Source organism: Thermobia domestica, chromosome 2 (genome assembly GCF_964235325.1).
Source record: "Thermobia domestica chromosome 2, izTheDome1.hap1.1, whole genome shotgun sequence".
NCBI lineage: Eukaryota > Metazoa > Arthropoda > Insecta > Zygentoma > Lepismatidae > Thermobia > Thermobia domestica.
In genome coordinates, this window is record NC_137455.1 from 9,398,797 (window position 1) to 9,414,948 (window position 16,152).

Sequence of the window (16,152 nt, forward strand, 5' to 3'; positions counted from 1 at the left end):
CATTTTAACGTATGCGGACGGCTAAGTGTGGTTTCCTGTTTTGTTGTCTTCTGATAACAAAAGCAATGTGAAAAGGTGGATACTTAGCATGCGAGGTTAATAATGTCTGATATTGACTATATGTGATGTCAACAAGAAATTGATTGATAGAAAGCCTGTAGTTATATTTTCATTAGAGCATGATTAAAAATTGGAATATTTAAATTTGAAATTAAATTGAATAAATATGTGTAATAATAAATGTGTTTTTCATTGCTTTTCCACTTGATTGATTCTCCTTGATACAGAAACTGATTTTATATTTGGACTGAAGAGAAAAATTTGAGAGCCAGAGCTAATTATGTGAGGTATGATTTTCCGGTCGTTTTCCATTTTAACGTATGCGGACTGCTGAATGTGGTTTCCTGTTTTGTTGTCTTCTGATAACAAAAACAATGTGAAAAGCTGGATACTTGGCATGCGAGGTTAATAATGTCTGATATTGACTATATGTGATGTCAACAAGAAATTGATTGATAGAAAGCCTGTAGTTATATTTTCATTAGAGCATGATTAAAAATTGGAATATTTAAATTTGAAATTAAATTGAATAAATATGTGTAATAATAAATGTGTTTTTCATTGCTTTTCCACTTGATTGATTCTCCTTGATACAGAAACTGATTTTATATTTGGACTGAAGAGAAAAATTTGAGAGCCAGAGCTAATTATGTGAGGTATGATTTTCCGGTCGTTTTCCATTTTAACGTATGCGGACTGCTGAGTGTGGTTTCCTGTTTTGTTGTCTTCTGATAACAAAAGCAATGTGAAAAGCTGGATACTTGGCATGCGAGGTTAATAATGTCTGATATTGACTATATGTGAAGTCAACAAGAAATTGATTAATAGAAAGCCTGTAGTTATGTTTTCATTAGAGCATGATTAAAAATAGGAATATTTAAATTTTAAATTAAATTGAATAATTGTGTGTAATAATAAATGTGTTTTTCTTTGCTTTTCCATTTGATTGATTCTCCTTGATACAGAAACTGATTTTGTATTTGGACTGAAGAGAAAAATTTGAGAGCCAGAGCTAAATATGTGAGGTATGATTTTCCGGTCGTTTTCCATTTTAACGTATGAGGACTGCTGAGTGTGGTTTCCTGTTTTGTTGGGTTCTGATAACAAAAGCAATGTGAAAAGCTGGATACTTGGCATGCGAGGTTAATATTGTCTGATATTGACTATATGTGAAGTTAACAAGAAATTGATTAATAGAAAGCCTGTAGTTATATTTTCATTACAGCATGATTAAAAATTGGAATATTTAAATTTGAAATTAAATTGAATAAATATGTGTAAAAATAAATGTGCTTTTCATTGCTTTTCCGTTTGATTGATTCTCCTTGATACCGAAAATGATATTATATTTTGACTGAAGAGCAAAATTTGAGAGCCAGAGCTAAATATGTGAAGTATGATTTTCCGGTCGTTTTCCATTTTAACGTATGCGGACTGCTGAGTGTGGTTTCCTGTTTTGTTGGCTTCTGATAACAAAATCAATGTGAAAAGCTGGATACTTAGTATGTGAGGTTAATAATGTCTGATATTGACTATATGTGAAGTCAACAAGAAATGGAATAACAGAAAGATTAATAATTTGCATATATTGGACATATTTTTTGATGATATAAAAAAGGATTAAAATATAAATTAGTAATTTAGAATTAGTATTGACTTCTAGAAATTTTTGGAGTATGTACTTATTATTGTATGGTGTGTTTGCTATCATCAGGATTGATAATAAACTTAATTAAATAAGTATTAAACATTATTACAAAAGGGATGTTTGAGATTTGATTATTTAGTTTTTGATCACTGCCACCCTGCTTTTGTTTTCAACAACATGTTTGTATCTTCCCTTCGGTTTTTTTCAAGGCTTGTGTTGCGGTATCCTCCACAATTTTTTGGAAGTCTGGTACAGAATAACGACCATATGGCACTTTTCAATCATAATATGAGTTGAGCTATATTTCATTAAGAAGTGTATAAAGGGATATAGTATAAAACTACAATTTTGCAATGTAAGCATTGTAGTTCGTGCTTCACATTCATTTACGGGTAATAATATTTAAATTAAAATGGAAATAATCGAACTGAAAAGCATTAGCTGAGGTTAAACTTACATTAAAGTTGCACCACCAGATTGTGACGTAATGCTGATGAAAATAGTTATTCACTTCCGCTACGAAATATAGGTAAGCGATCGAAGGTGTTTTGAAACCCCGCAGCGCTTGTTTTATTCCATCTTTGACCCCATGTTAATACCACTTCCCAAATTCAATGGTTCGAATGGTTTCCCAAATTCAATGTAAATCTAACCTCACTTACTAATCACTACTTTTTGTTATTCCTCTTCTTCTTTAGATGTAAACAGAATAACACACGTGCGCCAGTGATCACTGTATAATTATTCAATGCATGTGGGAATTTGCAATACGGTATGGTTTTGGTATTTGTATGTTTAACTTTATGTTCGTTGTTTCCAAACGTGTGTAGATAAATACATGTAAATTTTGAGTATAACAGTGATTATAAATATACGTCCACTTGAAGTAACATTAAGTACATTTTGTGTGTATGTGTGTGTTTAGAACGTGGGTCCTTACATCATATTCTTGCAGATAGAGTCTAGGTGCTAAAATATAATTTATGGCCTATGTGTAGCAGAAGGGGTCCAGCTCTTTTCTCTAAAAAAATGTTACAATTTTTTGTAATTTCTGTTCACATTCGGTTAGTTTAGGGTATGGTTGGTTAGTTTAAGTTAGGTTAGGCTAGGTTAGGTTACGTTAGGTTAGTTTAGTTTATGTTATATTGGTGTAGGAGTCCCGCATAATGGTTATAGTTAAGGAGCCGTACTTCCCATTTAGGGAAGGACGAGAAACGCCATACTTTCAGGCATTATTCATTGACTATCTAGGATGTTAAAAAGTAGGTAATAGACTGAGTTCTTGCCCTTGTACTTAGCGTGTTTATGTAGTGCAACAGTAAGATGTATCCTCGTGCACGGGAGATGAGAAGTAGCTGTTCTTAACTATTACCCTAATAAAACCTAATATAACGTTATATTATGTAATCAAATGAAAATCAATAGAAAGAAGTGGTGTCAAAGACACTGGACCCCCTTAACGAAACATTGACCTAAGAGAAATTCTATAATTTTTTGGAAAATTATGCAGGGCCCCTACACTAATGTAATGCAAACTAAACTAACCGAATGTGAACAGAAATTACCAAAATTCGAACATTTTTTAGAGAAAAGTGCTGGATCCCTTCTCCTAAACATAGGCCTTATCCTTACCCAGACAAGTGAAATTACATTCAATTAATTTTATCAAAATGGGTCCAATTTTTCCTAACCCTATGCTATTCAACCCTACTTATCAATGCACAGCTGGAGCGTGTATTGTAATGTTTACCCAATTACTGTGCGAAAGAAAAATCAGTGTGTGCTAGGTGGCCACTAAAAACCACGAACGCTATCAAACCGAGTCAGGGCAAAGGGAAGCTGGTGAGCCTACGCGGGGGGGGGGGGATCCGAGGGAAACGCGCATCAGTAATGGTGAATATACGCGTAAACAAGGATAATGGAAAGGAATGTGCCTGCACTTTTGCTATACGCATCCATAGTATAAGTTGTTGTAGTAGGGGTAGGAGTAAAAACGGGTTAGAAGCCCCGCATGGGTTCGTTGGGTTCTGTTGACATAACGTGGGCAAAGTAAAGACTTCTACAAATTCAGTACATTTTAGAATCTGTGGATCCGTATAGTAAAACTGCACCGGAGTGTGTTTTAGTAAAGATACAAGTTTCAGTAGCACCTGCCATGGTTTCATACTAGTAACATTCCACTTGTAAACATAAAATACAGCTTTTGTACACAGTGCAGAATATACCGTCCGTGAAAAATGGCATCTAATACAGTCATATTTCGTATGCAGTCACTTATTTTATCCGTCGTGAAGCACTTGTAAATCTACAGTACAGGTGTATTACTATATTTAATTGTGTTGCCTGCAGAAATTTGTATCTCATAAATTCATCTTTTCATGCAGAGTATTAAATTTTACCTGTAAGTTTTCCAAAATATGGTGTACCAAAAGTAAATCAGCACCGCTCTGCCTTAACTTACTCTGTGGCACAAAGGCCAAACAGGCAAATATTTAGAGCAGTGTTTCTCAAAGTATGGGTCGCGGCCCATTGGTGGGTCGTGGACCGGGTTTTTAGGTGGATCGCGAGAAGTTTTTGCTTTTAATTATGAAAATTTTATTTGATGCAGAAACATGTAAGTACTATTGAGGAAATGAAAATTGGAAGTGTTTGTTAATGAGGTGAAGAGTAAGTGGTTACTCAGAACCTTACCCTGTTCTACAGTCAATAGAAATGCTGGGTTTGGATGGAAAGAGAATGGATGAGTCAAAATCTGTTGAAGGGTAGGACATTGCGTTGGGAATAGTGTTAGCTCTGGGTTACCTTTATATGGAAAAATTAGAAATATGATTTACAAAATGTAATTTATTTGAAATACACCACCATTGCGTAGAACGACAATGTGTAATTGAATAAAAGTAGGTGGGTTACAAAATAGTTTTTAATATTTAGTGTGGGTCGCGGTAACAACAAGTTTGAGAACGACTGATTTAGAGGGTTAGGATGTTAAGTTAATGTGTTTTTAAAGTAACGTGAGGACGTGGCTATAAGCTGCTAGAGAATCATTTCGTGTGCAATGTGCAAACAGTTGTGGTAAAGACATAATGGTTGAAGTGAAGTGTAGTCTGTGTGTTTTCCCTGATATTCTTAACGTTGTTACTACAGGCATAATTAGAAGCGTAAAAGGATAGCAGAAGTAGATAAATATGTTTATTGTTGCAGAAGACGTGATAATGTAGGGAGAAAACGAGAAAGTATGAAGATACATTGGATACTTGAAACACATGTAGAAAGAATATGGCTTCCGTGTAAGCCAAGAGAAGAATGAGGCATATGATGCTTGTCCACCACAATGCTCAGTTGGCACGAGCTGGGATCGAACCAGGATCTGCACACCAGATGCATACTCTAACACTGAGCCACCACGGTCTCAAGGCGAACGAATAACCGATGAATGAATCGATTGAAGATACCACAGAATTGAAAGTACCTGGGTTTAGTAGTGGCGAGAGATCAGAAAATGAGAAAAGAAATTCTTAGGAAACTACATAACGAAGCATAACCTGAACTACGCGATATGGCGTTGGATCATACGTGTATAAGTTAAAATGCTACTTTATAATATGTGCATAATTTACACTCACAGTATCCTACTTAGCGACAGCAATGAGTGTGACCAAATACTGTAGCAGAATTTAGACGACAGATTTTTAAGAAACGTCCACAGAAAAACGAGAAAAGTTAGAATAAAAAATTAAATCACCAGGAACCAAGAGTGTCCGAGAAAGAGTTGAAAACTATAGGCTACATTCGTATGGAAGAACGCTTATCAATAAACAAAATGAAGGAAAGTTCAAGAGTTTTAGTACCTATTTTTAGGTACGGTACGGTAGTAAAGTCGTGTCTTCAATATTCAATTAAAAAAAAAATAGTTTTGACTTTCTTTTTTTTTTTTTTTTTGTAGAACACGTTACGTATGATTTCACGCCTTTCTGCGTCGGGACATAGGGAATGATGACGTCAAAAATATTTTTGTTAGGTGTATTTTTATTATTTTTGGCAGGCTTATTTTTGCATCTGGAAGATTCAAATTTTCGCACAAACATTCAGTCTACCGAGTAGTATTTATCAGATTATTTTTGCAGATCTCTGTGTTAATAAAAGGGGGGTCAAGAGCGGCAAAAAGATAAAGAAAAGGGATATTTTAACCAAAAAAACCTCCCTTTTTCGCGATTTTTCTGCCTTAGGTACATGATGGAGACATGTGAATGGTACCATTTGAGAGGCTGTTCTATTTTGAAGAGAATGAGGTACAATATATGACCCTAGGACGAACAGGGATGTCTCGGGAAATTATTTACCTGAGGTCCGGGTCCTTTTGCGGTAATCTGGGGCGTTGTGGAGATCATTGATAAATATTTTTCCCGCCTTTCTATTCAAGATAGAAGCTTGAAATTTTGTACACACATTTAGTACACCCCTTAATATTTTTCAGTTGATTTTCAGAACTGCGTAAATACAGGGGGGTTCAGAGGGGCTCAAAATTTAAAGAAAGAGAAAAATCCCGATTTCTCTCAAAATTTGCCGCCTCAGGGAGTTGATAGGGAAACGTGAATGGTACCGTTTGAAAGGTTGTTCTATTGTTTAAAAAAAAAAAAAAAAAACGAAGTATGAACCATGATCCTACGATAAATAGGGATGATGCTGTAGCTGCTTGACTGAAAGTCTATAATTTACCTTAAAAAGGACGGAATTTAAAAGGTTAAGAACAGTGAAATGACAAATCGCTTGTGGGACCTCGAACATACCCAAACCTTGTAGTATGCTAGAATAGAAAATCAGTGATGATGAGAAAATTTCGATAGTATTACTTTAGGATTTATATATATATATATATATATATATATATATATATATATATATACTGCCATAGTCAGGTGTTATATTTACGAAACGAACTACCCTGCTAAACAAGAAGAGAACCTTATATACTTTCTCTGGAGAGATGTAAAAAGCAGTTTTTTGGGTTCCTGTTTCAAAATAAACTTTCTACTTTCATTATTTTAAAGTTGCGTGTGAATCGTCTAGAGTTAATTAAAAATAATATCGTAGAGGGGAATATCTTGCAAGATAAAGACCTTTCGGTATTGATTTATTTTTCACTAATCTCCATATATATATATATGACTTCACACGACTTGAACCACCCGACTGATCTGGATCAATTTTCAACGTAGAGGAGAGGGAGGGGGATATATATATATATATATATATATAACTCTTGAACCCGAGACCGATCGATCAAATTTACCATATAGATGAGGTTCGGGCCTGGAATGATTTATGTCATTTCATTTTGACGGTGCATCTTAGGGGAGGGGGAGATATCTATATAAAAATGATCGAAAATGACCGATATTAGTGTTGAAACCATAGTTTTCGAGGTTGCTGAGATGAACAATGACACTTCCGATGCCTTCTAAATCAAATTCAGCCTCGCTACTTAGTAGAGGGGAAGTAGGAATATATATATCTCGATCAAATTTACCACATAGATGACGTTCGGGTCTGGAATGATTTATGTCATTTCACTTTGACGGTGCATCTTAGGGGAGGGGGAGATATTTATATAAAAATGATCGAAAATGACCGATATTAGTGTCGAAACCATAGGTTTCGAGGTTGCTGAGATGAACAATGACACTTCCGATGCCTTCTAAATCAAATTCAGCCTCGCTACTTAGGAGAGGGGAAGTAGGAATATATATATAAATGGTCGATATTAGTATCGAATTCGTAGTTTTCGGGGTGGCTGAGATGAAGATTGACACTCCCGGTGCCGTTTAAATCCAAATTCAGCCCACAATGGCAATGTTTAATTTTTACTGTCCCGTGCGTTTATTTCAACCTAGCAAAGCGGGTAATTAACGCTAGTTATTATTAAAATTATAATTAACGTAAAATGTTGCACACGGAAAAAATTATCTATAATTCCCATTCTTTGTTTTAAAATCGCGTTTTCACCATAATAATACAGGAATATATTTTTTCCCGTTTCTTAGCTGCTGCTAGTGGCACGGTACTCCAGCTCTCTTGAAGGTAAAGGAGTGGAGTGAAGGTTGTTCTTGAATGATGATCTGTTTACCGGATTTAAGCCCCAATCGTATTCAAAACCCACGTTAATACCTCATTCATCATAACCTTGGTGTTCCACAAGGGTGCAAAACATACACACAAATAATTTTGTCTTTGTAACATTAAAATATTGTTGATATCTGTGTTGAGATTTATATTTTAATTTTTATTTCTCTATTTACTTCTTCTAGAATTACATTGGATGCCAAGAATATTATCTTATCTTCACAGTTCGGCTAATGGCGTTGTAGTTGAATCGTTTTCCTTTAAGTTTCCAAAATGGTGAAAGAAATCGTGCCTTTATCCAAATGGAAACCTGTTGTTTTAGATATGGCGCTGTTGAATAGTAGCAGCGTCGATGGATTAGTAGGCATTGAGGAAGTAAGTGATTATGTTCTACAGGATGGAAGGAATAATGCTGGAAGTTCGATTTCTAAGGTACGTACAATTGTATTTCAAGCAAGAAATCTTGTGGTTTCCAAGGGGGAGAAAAAACTTAACTATTGCTTATTAAACTGAATTCAGTTTTCCTCTTAATTTGTGTGCCATAAACGAAAGAGTACGTTTACAAATTATTTGATGTTGAAGTTTATTATATTAATGATAATGCATAATAATATAATAATATATTAGTAAGATTGCGAGTGTCTCAGTTCTTGTTGGTTCAGTAACAATGCATCAATATCAAAGGATGATTCTGATGCACTTGAACACATTTTTAGTCCATTGAATTACTAATTTTAGTTCTAAGCAGAGTGCACAGAAGTGGTATGCTTTGAAACTTGCTCATATTTTTTGGAAGCTTTAATATGTTTGAAAGGTGTGTCTGTCACGTGTCTTTGTGCAGGATTAAAATGCCACGTCAAATAAAACTAGATTTTGATTTCATGAGACCAATATCTGAAAATGTGTTAACGGAGATTGTTTAATGTGTGTAAGAAAATCTTCAAAAGTCTTGTTCAACTCAAAAATGAGTAGAAGATCTCTTTTTCAGAGCATGTAGTACTCTATGGTACTGATCAACAGTCACAAAATCAAAGTTTTGGAAATTGGTATCCCAAACGAAGGATATCATTTTAATCTGTAAATTATTATCTTTTAGATAAAACAAAAGCAACAGAATATCTTGAACCGTTCCAAAGATAGAGCATTTTTAATATTTTGCCGAAATTCGCATATGAGAAATAGCGCCCGAAGCGCTGATTTTGCTGACCTGTATCTCGGACAAAGATTTTTTTTCTTAAGAAAACAAAAATAAATAAGAAAAGAAAGAAAGAAAGAAAATAGGGTTCTCACTTTGTCCTGAATTTTGACATCTGTTAAATTCGGTAACATCTGAGAGTATCAAGATAAGATTTTTTGCCTGACTGAAATGGTTTGGACTCTCGCCTTTGGTACGAGAGGCCCCGGGTCCGATTCCCGGTGGGGACATTCGGTCGAAAAAGTGTAACAGCTTTTTCAGGTCAGCCATCTTGAATGAGGTATTTCGTGGGTTTCCCCTCACTCACACCAGTTAAATACTGGAATTGTGCCTAACAATGGTCCCAGGCCGCTTCCTTCTCCGGGAAGCCCAATCCTTTCTTCCTTCCCTTTCATTGGATAGTGTGCTCCTCGAGGGACGTCATCCCTCATATACGTGACGGGCTAAATGGCCTTAGATGCCGACAGCCCAAAAATCTAATTTCTAATTCCTTGAAATGATCTGGACTATGCCCTAAGCAAATATTATGTTATTTTCTGTTCACATATATTACTTATTTATTTATCTATTGTTCGTATAGTTGAAATTTCGCACTCAAAACTGAAGAACATCTATATAACCATGGAACTTACAAAGAACGCCATTAGGCATTTATTTAGAGTTTCAAGCCATGTACAAGGAATGCATTATATTATGCTTATACTCACCAAATTATGTAATACTGTACTGTTTTTCAATGTAAAGTTTGCAGTGCAGTTACATAGTGCAGCTTTCGTGACCGTATTTTTCGTTGCGCTTAGACTGTAAATTATCCTACGTGCGGATAGAAAACTACTAAGACGAACCAACTTTTCATGTTAAGAAGTTTAGAAACAATGAAAAAACAGAAAATGGCCAATAAGTTTAGGAAAGATGGATTTATAATTGAGGTTTAAGTCCCTATCACTGCAAAATTAAAATACCGCTAATTTTACAGTAATTACGTGATATCTTCAAATAGATAAAAGATAATCGAAAAGTGGATCAAGACGATGTTATTTTGCATGAGGTGCCGTTATCACGAGTCACCTAGTAGCTTTCCGTTTGCAGTTATTTAGAAACGCGAAAATAAATGACGATTTTCTAAATGTCTGGAAATCGAAAGCAGATAATTAAGTCATGATAACGGTATCTCACGCAGAATAATATTGTCTAGGGAGGTCTTGTTCCACTTTTCGATTATCTTTTATCTATTTGAAGATATCACATAATTACTGTAATATTAGCGGTATTTTAATTTCGCAGTGATGAGGCCTCTTAATGGGGGCGTCAGTTAGAAAAGATAGAAGAACAGAAACTGGCTAATAAATTTGTACAGTAATTGGTTACTGTCATCTTTATTTGCTATTTTCAACCTTTGTGGAATCGTACTTGGCTGGCCTGAAAAAGCTTCAACCGCGCGGCCGACCAAAGCACCCTTGTGGTTAGCGTACTGTCCTTCAGCGTGGGAGATATGGCTCGATTCATATCGGGAGCTCATGTGGTTCAAACTGTACGTTTAGTTGTAGGTCCATGTTCCATATACCTGAAAGGATCTTTAAGACACCAAAGTTACTAATTAACCTGTGACGAGCTACTCTTAACTGAAGCTTTTAGTTCATTTCAGTCAAAGTCGGATGCTGAAATGACCTTTCATACTATTTTAACACAGGAGAGTTACTTCAAAAAGGCTCTCTTCGTCTCTTTATTGTTTCAACAAATCATGCTGGCTTCTTTGGAAATGGAATGAAATAAAATTTTAAATCTTTCTATACTGATGTCGTGACTAATTCATATGAGTGTTAATGCTTAATGGAGGTATTAGTGGAATAAAGATAATAGGGAAATCTCGAGAGAACCCACAGACACTGCGATCCTGTCATGATGTGGATGGGTTTATCCTGATATTCTTCAGGCTCTATTGTTACCGTCCATGAAGCAATGACTGACTAGGTCCATGAATTAAGTTTGAAGGATCACGTTCATCCAAAAAGGCAGACACTTTTTTCTATAGGTGATTGAATCTACCAGGATGACATGTTTCAAATCATACAACTCTAAATGCCCAAGAGCAGTTTTAGGAACATGAACAAGAATTAGCATACCTCCAATGACGCCCATTTTGGAAAACAAAGTGGAGTCCTGCTTTCCTCAAGAAACTGGAGTAGATTCAGCATGAAGAGTGGTGTGTCCGACTAGACATGATTCAAGATAGGTATGCTTTCATTCCTAGGTAGATCCTGGTTGTTCTGAATGCCAAAGGATTCTACACGTTATTAGATATAACCTATTATTAGTAGTAGTATTATAATTATTATACGATCATTTGTATTGTATATTGTTAAAAATGTATATATCCATTCTTTGTTTCCAGACCCAAAAGAAGCGCAAGAAGAAACAAACGCAAGGTTCTTCAGCGAAGCGAATCAAAGAAGATAAAACTCCTAAATTAAACAAAGTAAAAGGTACATCCAATGAAAAATCCCCTGTTGTAGCTACAGTCAAGTCATGGATTGTGGAAGATATAGCTAATAGTGCGGACAAGATTAGTGAAGAACATTGTGACGCAAAGGAAACTCCAAAGGACATGTCGGCGTGGACGAAACTCGGCGTTCCACCACTTGTTCTCAAAGCTTTGTCCGACTTAGGATTTACGGAGCCCACACAAATACAGGTTTATGAATTCTTCATTTTAATAATAGTAATGTAAGTGATGGATAACTGAATAAAATTGAACGAAATCTTAAGTTTAACGCCCTTTAGGTTAACGGCGACAATAAATGTAAATCAATGGTAGGGGTACAATTAATGAAATAAAGGCACTGACAGGAATCGGGAATACCCACAGACATAATGTTGCCCCATGCTGCCGTCGTAGCAGAATTGATCGCTCTACTACGTAACTACCGTGGTACCAGTTCCATGCTAAATAAACTACTAAAGGAACAAAACTGACGCATAATTATAACTGATACTTGAACTGGGGAATGCGTCTAAATATTTATTAATGAACTTTATATATTATTGCCAAAAATTTTCAATGTAAACCTCCAATCTTCGTCAACGTGTTTTATATACGTATATACGTGTTTTATTACTGTCTAAAAACAAAATGTTTCACAATGTTAGAGGTAAAAAATTCGCCTTTCTTGCACTCGCAGGTGCAAGGTCAGTCATTTTATTTTTATTAAATATGTACTCAAGAGCATCTAGCAGTAATTGTTACAGATAATCTTAACCATACCGGCAGTTTGTTTCTTCCTTCATCCATAATGTAATGGGAGCCAAGAAATATAATTAAAATACCAATCTTTGTTTATAAAAAATTAAGCCGTTTACGAAGGTGGCGGTTTCCATTAAAAATTTTAGCATTAATAAATATGTAGACGTATTCCTGATAAATAGATAATGAAAGTATAAAATATTATATTTTATGTTAATCTTTAAAAGCCCTGGAGCTTCTTGTTTGTAAAATTAACGTGGAGCGTATTGATCTGTTATCGTCACTCAAAGAAAGAAAAAAAGAAGAAGAGAGATACCACATTAATTCTAGCTAGTTGGAGGTACAAGTTCTTATTAGGAAGCAAATGTCTACAGACACAATCGTAAGAAGGTACTTTAGTGTCTTAAGTCCTTTCCCAGTTATCCATTATTATTATTATTATTATTATTATTATTATTATTATTATTATTATTATTATTATTATTATTATTATTATTATTATTATCGCCATCGTCGTCGTCGTCGTCGTCGTTATCATCATCATCAACAACAACAACAACCACCACCACCACCACCAAAACTATATTGACGGATAGCTCGTATGGAACAGATATTATAAAAATAGGATAGAAGCAGCAGAAAACTGTCCGACATTTCGGACAGATGATCGAGTATTCTTTTACGATAACTAAAGATGCTTAATACATGTTATGCAAGAAGTTTTTCACATGCATGTACTTTCAGTATCAGTGGACATTTTAAATTTCTATAACGTATTTTTCGGAGTAATAACTATTTTAAGATTCTATCTTTTCACTTAAAACATTAGTTCATAAATAAAAAATAATTGATTTAAATTAAATAAACTTGGAAAATCCGACTCGAAATCGGAATTAGACTGACGATAATCGAAACTCTGATCTCCCGCCTGATAGCACTTAAGCTACCAGTGACGTAAACAATTGGCTGTGGATTCACTACTTATTCTTTGAGCTGCAACTAACCCAATTATCTTCTGGCAGCATTTAGTGGATGTTCAAGTAGATAAAGAGCTCTTTATCATCCATTAGATCTTGTTATTATCACATACGGAATCGAGGCACAACATAACTCGCCCCCTTCGTCATTATGTTTGGTGAAATCACGCTGCTAGACTAATTACATGTTGAAGGGCCGCGGTGGCTCAGCGGTAGAGCGTTCACCTTTGGTGCGTGGGGTTCCTGGTTCGATCTCCTCTCACGCCAAGTAAACTTTGTTTTGGACAACACTGTATGCGTGGATTTTCTCGGGGTTTTTCCGTTTTCTCCCACTTTCTTCATTAATTTTTCATCATCACCATCTCCTTTAGCCTACCGGCATAACCATGGGACGTAAAACTTAAAGATTTCATTTCATTTTTCAATTTCATGTTGAAAAGATGTTTCAATGTTATTAATCAGAAAATTATATTGCAAAATTCTAAATAAGCTAAAGGTTTTCAAGAACATCGCCAATTTTCCTTCAGGGAACTGGGAACGTAAAGGAACCTTACCAAAAAATAATCTCTTACATTTAGTCATAATGAAAAATTTCTTCAAAATATAATTCGTCTAGCAACGAGACTTTACCAGTCACGCTGATGAAGAAACGAGTTGAGCCTCGAAACCGTATGTGATAGCAAGCTTTGATGGATGTTGGAGATTGGAGGTTTTTTTTTTTTTTAATCTGTTTAAATATGTACTTATAATAATATTAATGAGTAACCATTTAGTGAATAATTGTGTTCTCTTTTTCACTTCTATGAAGATTTTTGTTGTAGACATAATTTTCCATACTTTGCATTGGAACTTCTGAACCTATAGCTAGGTTAGATTGGTTTGAAAGTCTAGTATCCCTTTCAGCACTGAGACTATATGAGACGTGAACCCATAGCTTAACGTATAATACAGACCACACTAGTTCTCACCAGGAATCGAACCAAGGTCCTCCGCCCCATAGAATCGTACACTAACTATATAGCCACGAGAGCGCTCCAACTAAGGTTTTTTCTATCCCAATCCTAGTTTTCTCTTAAACCCTGTCCTATCCATAGACGTAGAAGATACCAGTACAAGGTATGTAAAAATGTGTCTCTAGCACATTATGGTGTATTTATTATAGTTGATGCCTTAGTTGAAGACTAACACTTTCTATGAATTTTGACTTTAGACAATATTATTATTGTTGTTCTTGTACAGAGCCGTGCCCTTCCACCTGCAATCCAAAAACGACGGGACATTTTGGGAGCTGCAGAAACAGGCAGTGGGAAAACCTTGGCGTTTGGAATTCCGATCATCAACGGAATACTACAAGAAAGGGAGAAAGAAGGCCAATGTAAGTTATAAAAAGTTTACATATTATTATTATTATTATTTCATTTTCTTTCTTTCTCTTCCGGGGAGAGAGAGAGAAACTGACTTTCGTGATACCGTGTAGTTTGAAATACATGAATGGGACAGCCCCATGCACATTTTTAAGGCATGTGTGCTAGTCCCATTAAACGAAACAGTCTCATTGACAAAATATCTGGAAATGCGAACATTCAAATGTTGGAAAATTTTTCAATGCTAGAAGTAAATAGCTGAGATGTATTAGTACTGTTCATTTTCAAAAGACAGGTTACATCTTGCCTCGATTTTTTTTTTTTTCTCAGGTGAACCATTATCTGGACGAACAATTTGGTGAGAAATGGATTGGTCGCAAGAAACCAACATTTTGGCCCATAAAGTCTCCATATTCGACACATTTCGACTTCTACATGGTTTCCTTAGACCTGGAAAATCAGGGAATTTGTTTTTTGTCAGGGAAATTATTGAGAAACTCTTTAATCTTAGGGAAACCAAATAGTCGTTCTTGATAATGAAGGCAACTTTGAAGTGATAGGGTTATTTTGGATTTAGAGATCATACAATACAACAATACAGGATAATGGGTTACAAATGCATTAAGTTAAATGAAGGTGTATTATGCCATGATTTGTAGTGTGGTTCTCAACTTAATAAGTTCAGATACACCACCTTGAATCTCTTAATGTAGACTCGAGTGTGACGTCTCTGACCTGAACTGATATACATACGTCTTTTTAACCGACTTTTAAAAAATCAACCTGTTTATACATATTGTTCAAGCATAACTCTACGTAACGTCTTTGCCGGAATTTATAGAGAATGCGTCATCGACTGTAAGACAGCAAATGTGATTACAACTCGACGGCACACTTGTATATTTAGACGTGCATATCAGAAACTTCCTAAATGAAATATTCGCAGAGTGTTGGGTTGGCAGTGGTAAGCCTGTGCCTTGGCCAGCATACTTCCCTGACATAACTCCATTAGGTTCCTTTCTGTGGAGTGAGGTGAAATGTTTAGTGATGAAACATCTATCGCAACATGCGAAGATCTCGTTGCCTATGTCATTGCAGCTGCCGTGATGACCTCAGAAATGACAGGTATATTTGATCTTACTAGGCAACACCACATTCGTCGATGCCATCGATATGATAAGGACAGTGGCGGACAGTTTCAACACAGTCCCTGAGACGTTACTCGTTTTGCCTCTGTCGTACAAATACCCAACTTTACAATGTAATTCAGGGACTTACCCAGAGTGGAATCCAAAGGGATCAGAAGATGGTGCAAATGGATTCATTCTTCACGTCTAATCTTCGCATATTTGAACAGTTCATGTTAGGTTCCTTTGTGGGTCAGCTTTTCCCGCACTTATGCCTTTCCCATTATCCGTCTGGAGAATTCATTTACCCGCGCTTTTCGAGATATCTACCTCCTCAGCTATCGTTCAGTTGAGTTGATTTCGAGTTTAACGTCCCGTTCAGCAACGAGGCTATATAAGACGTGGACCTACTGATTAACG

General features: G+C 35.6%; 1 protein-coding gene across 5 annotated transcripts in view; it reads left to right on the plus strand.

Moving 5' to 3' along the window:
* The first annotated feature begins 1,906 nt into the window (after positions 1 to 1,906).
* The window catches only part of LOC145670041 (ATP-dependent RNA helicase DDX24), a 46,093-nt gene continuing 31,847 nt past the window's right edge, over positions 1,907 to 16,152 (plus strand). The window contains exons 1-4 of one of the 5 annotated variants that reach the window (XM_081738395.1): positions 1,907 to 2,237; positions 8,014 to 8,260; positions 11,416 to 11,715; positions 14,481 to 14,616. In XM_081738395.1, coding sequence (XP_081594521.1) covers positions 8,102 to 8,260; positions 11,416 to 11,715; positions 14,481 to 14,616 — 595 coding nt within the window. In that variant the 5' untranslated portion in view covers positions 1,907 to 2,237; positions 8,014 to 8,101. Of the gene's footprint in view, positions 2,238 to 2,341; positions 2,481 to 8,013; positions 8,261 to 11,415; positions 11,716 to 14,480; positions 14,617 to 16,152 lie in introns of those variants that run through there. The other 4 variants (XM_081738387.1, XM_081738391.1, XM_081738394.1 and 1 more) reach the window with 4 other exon arrangements.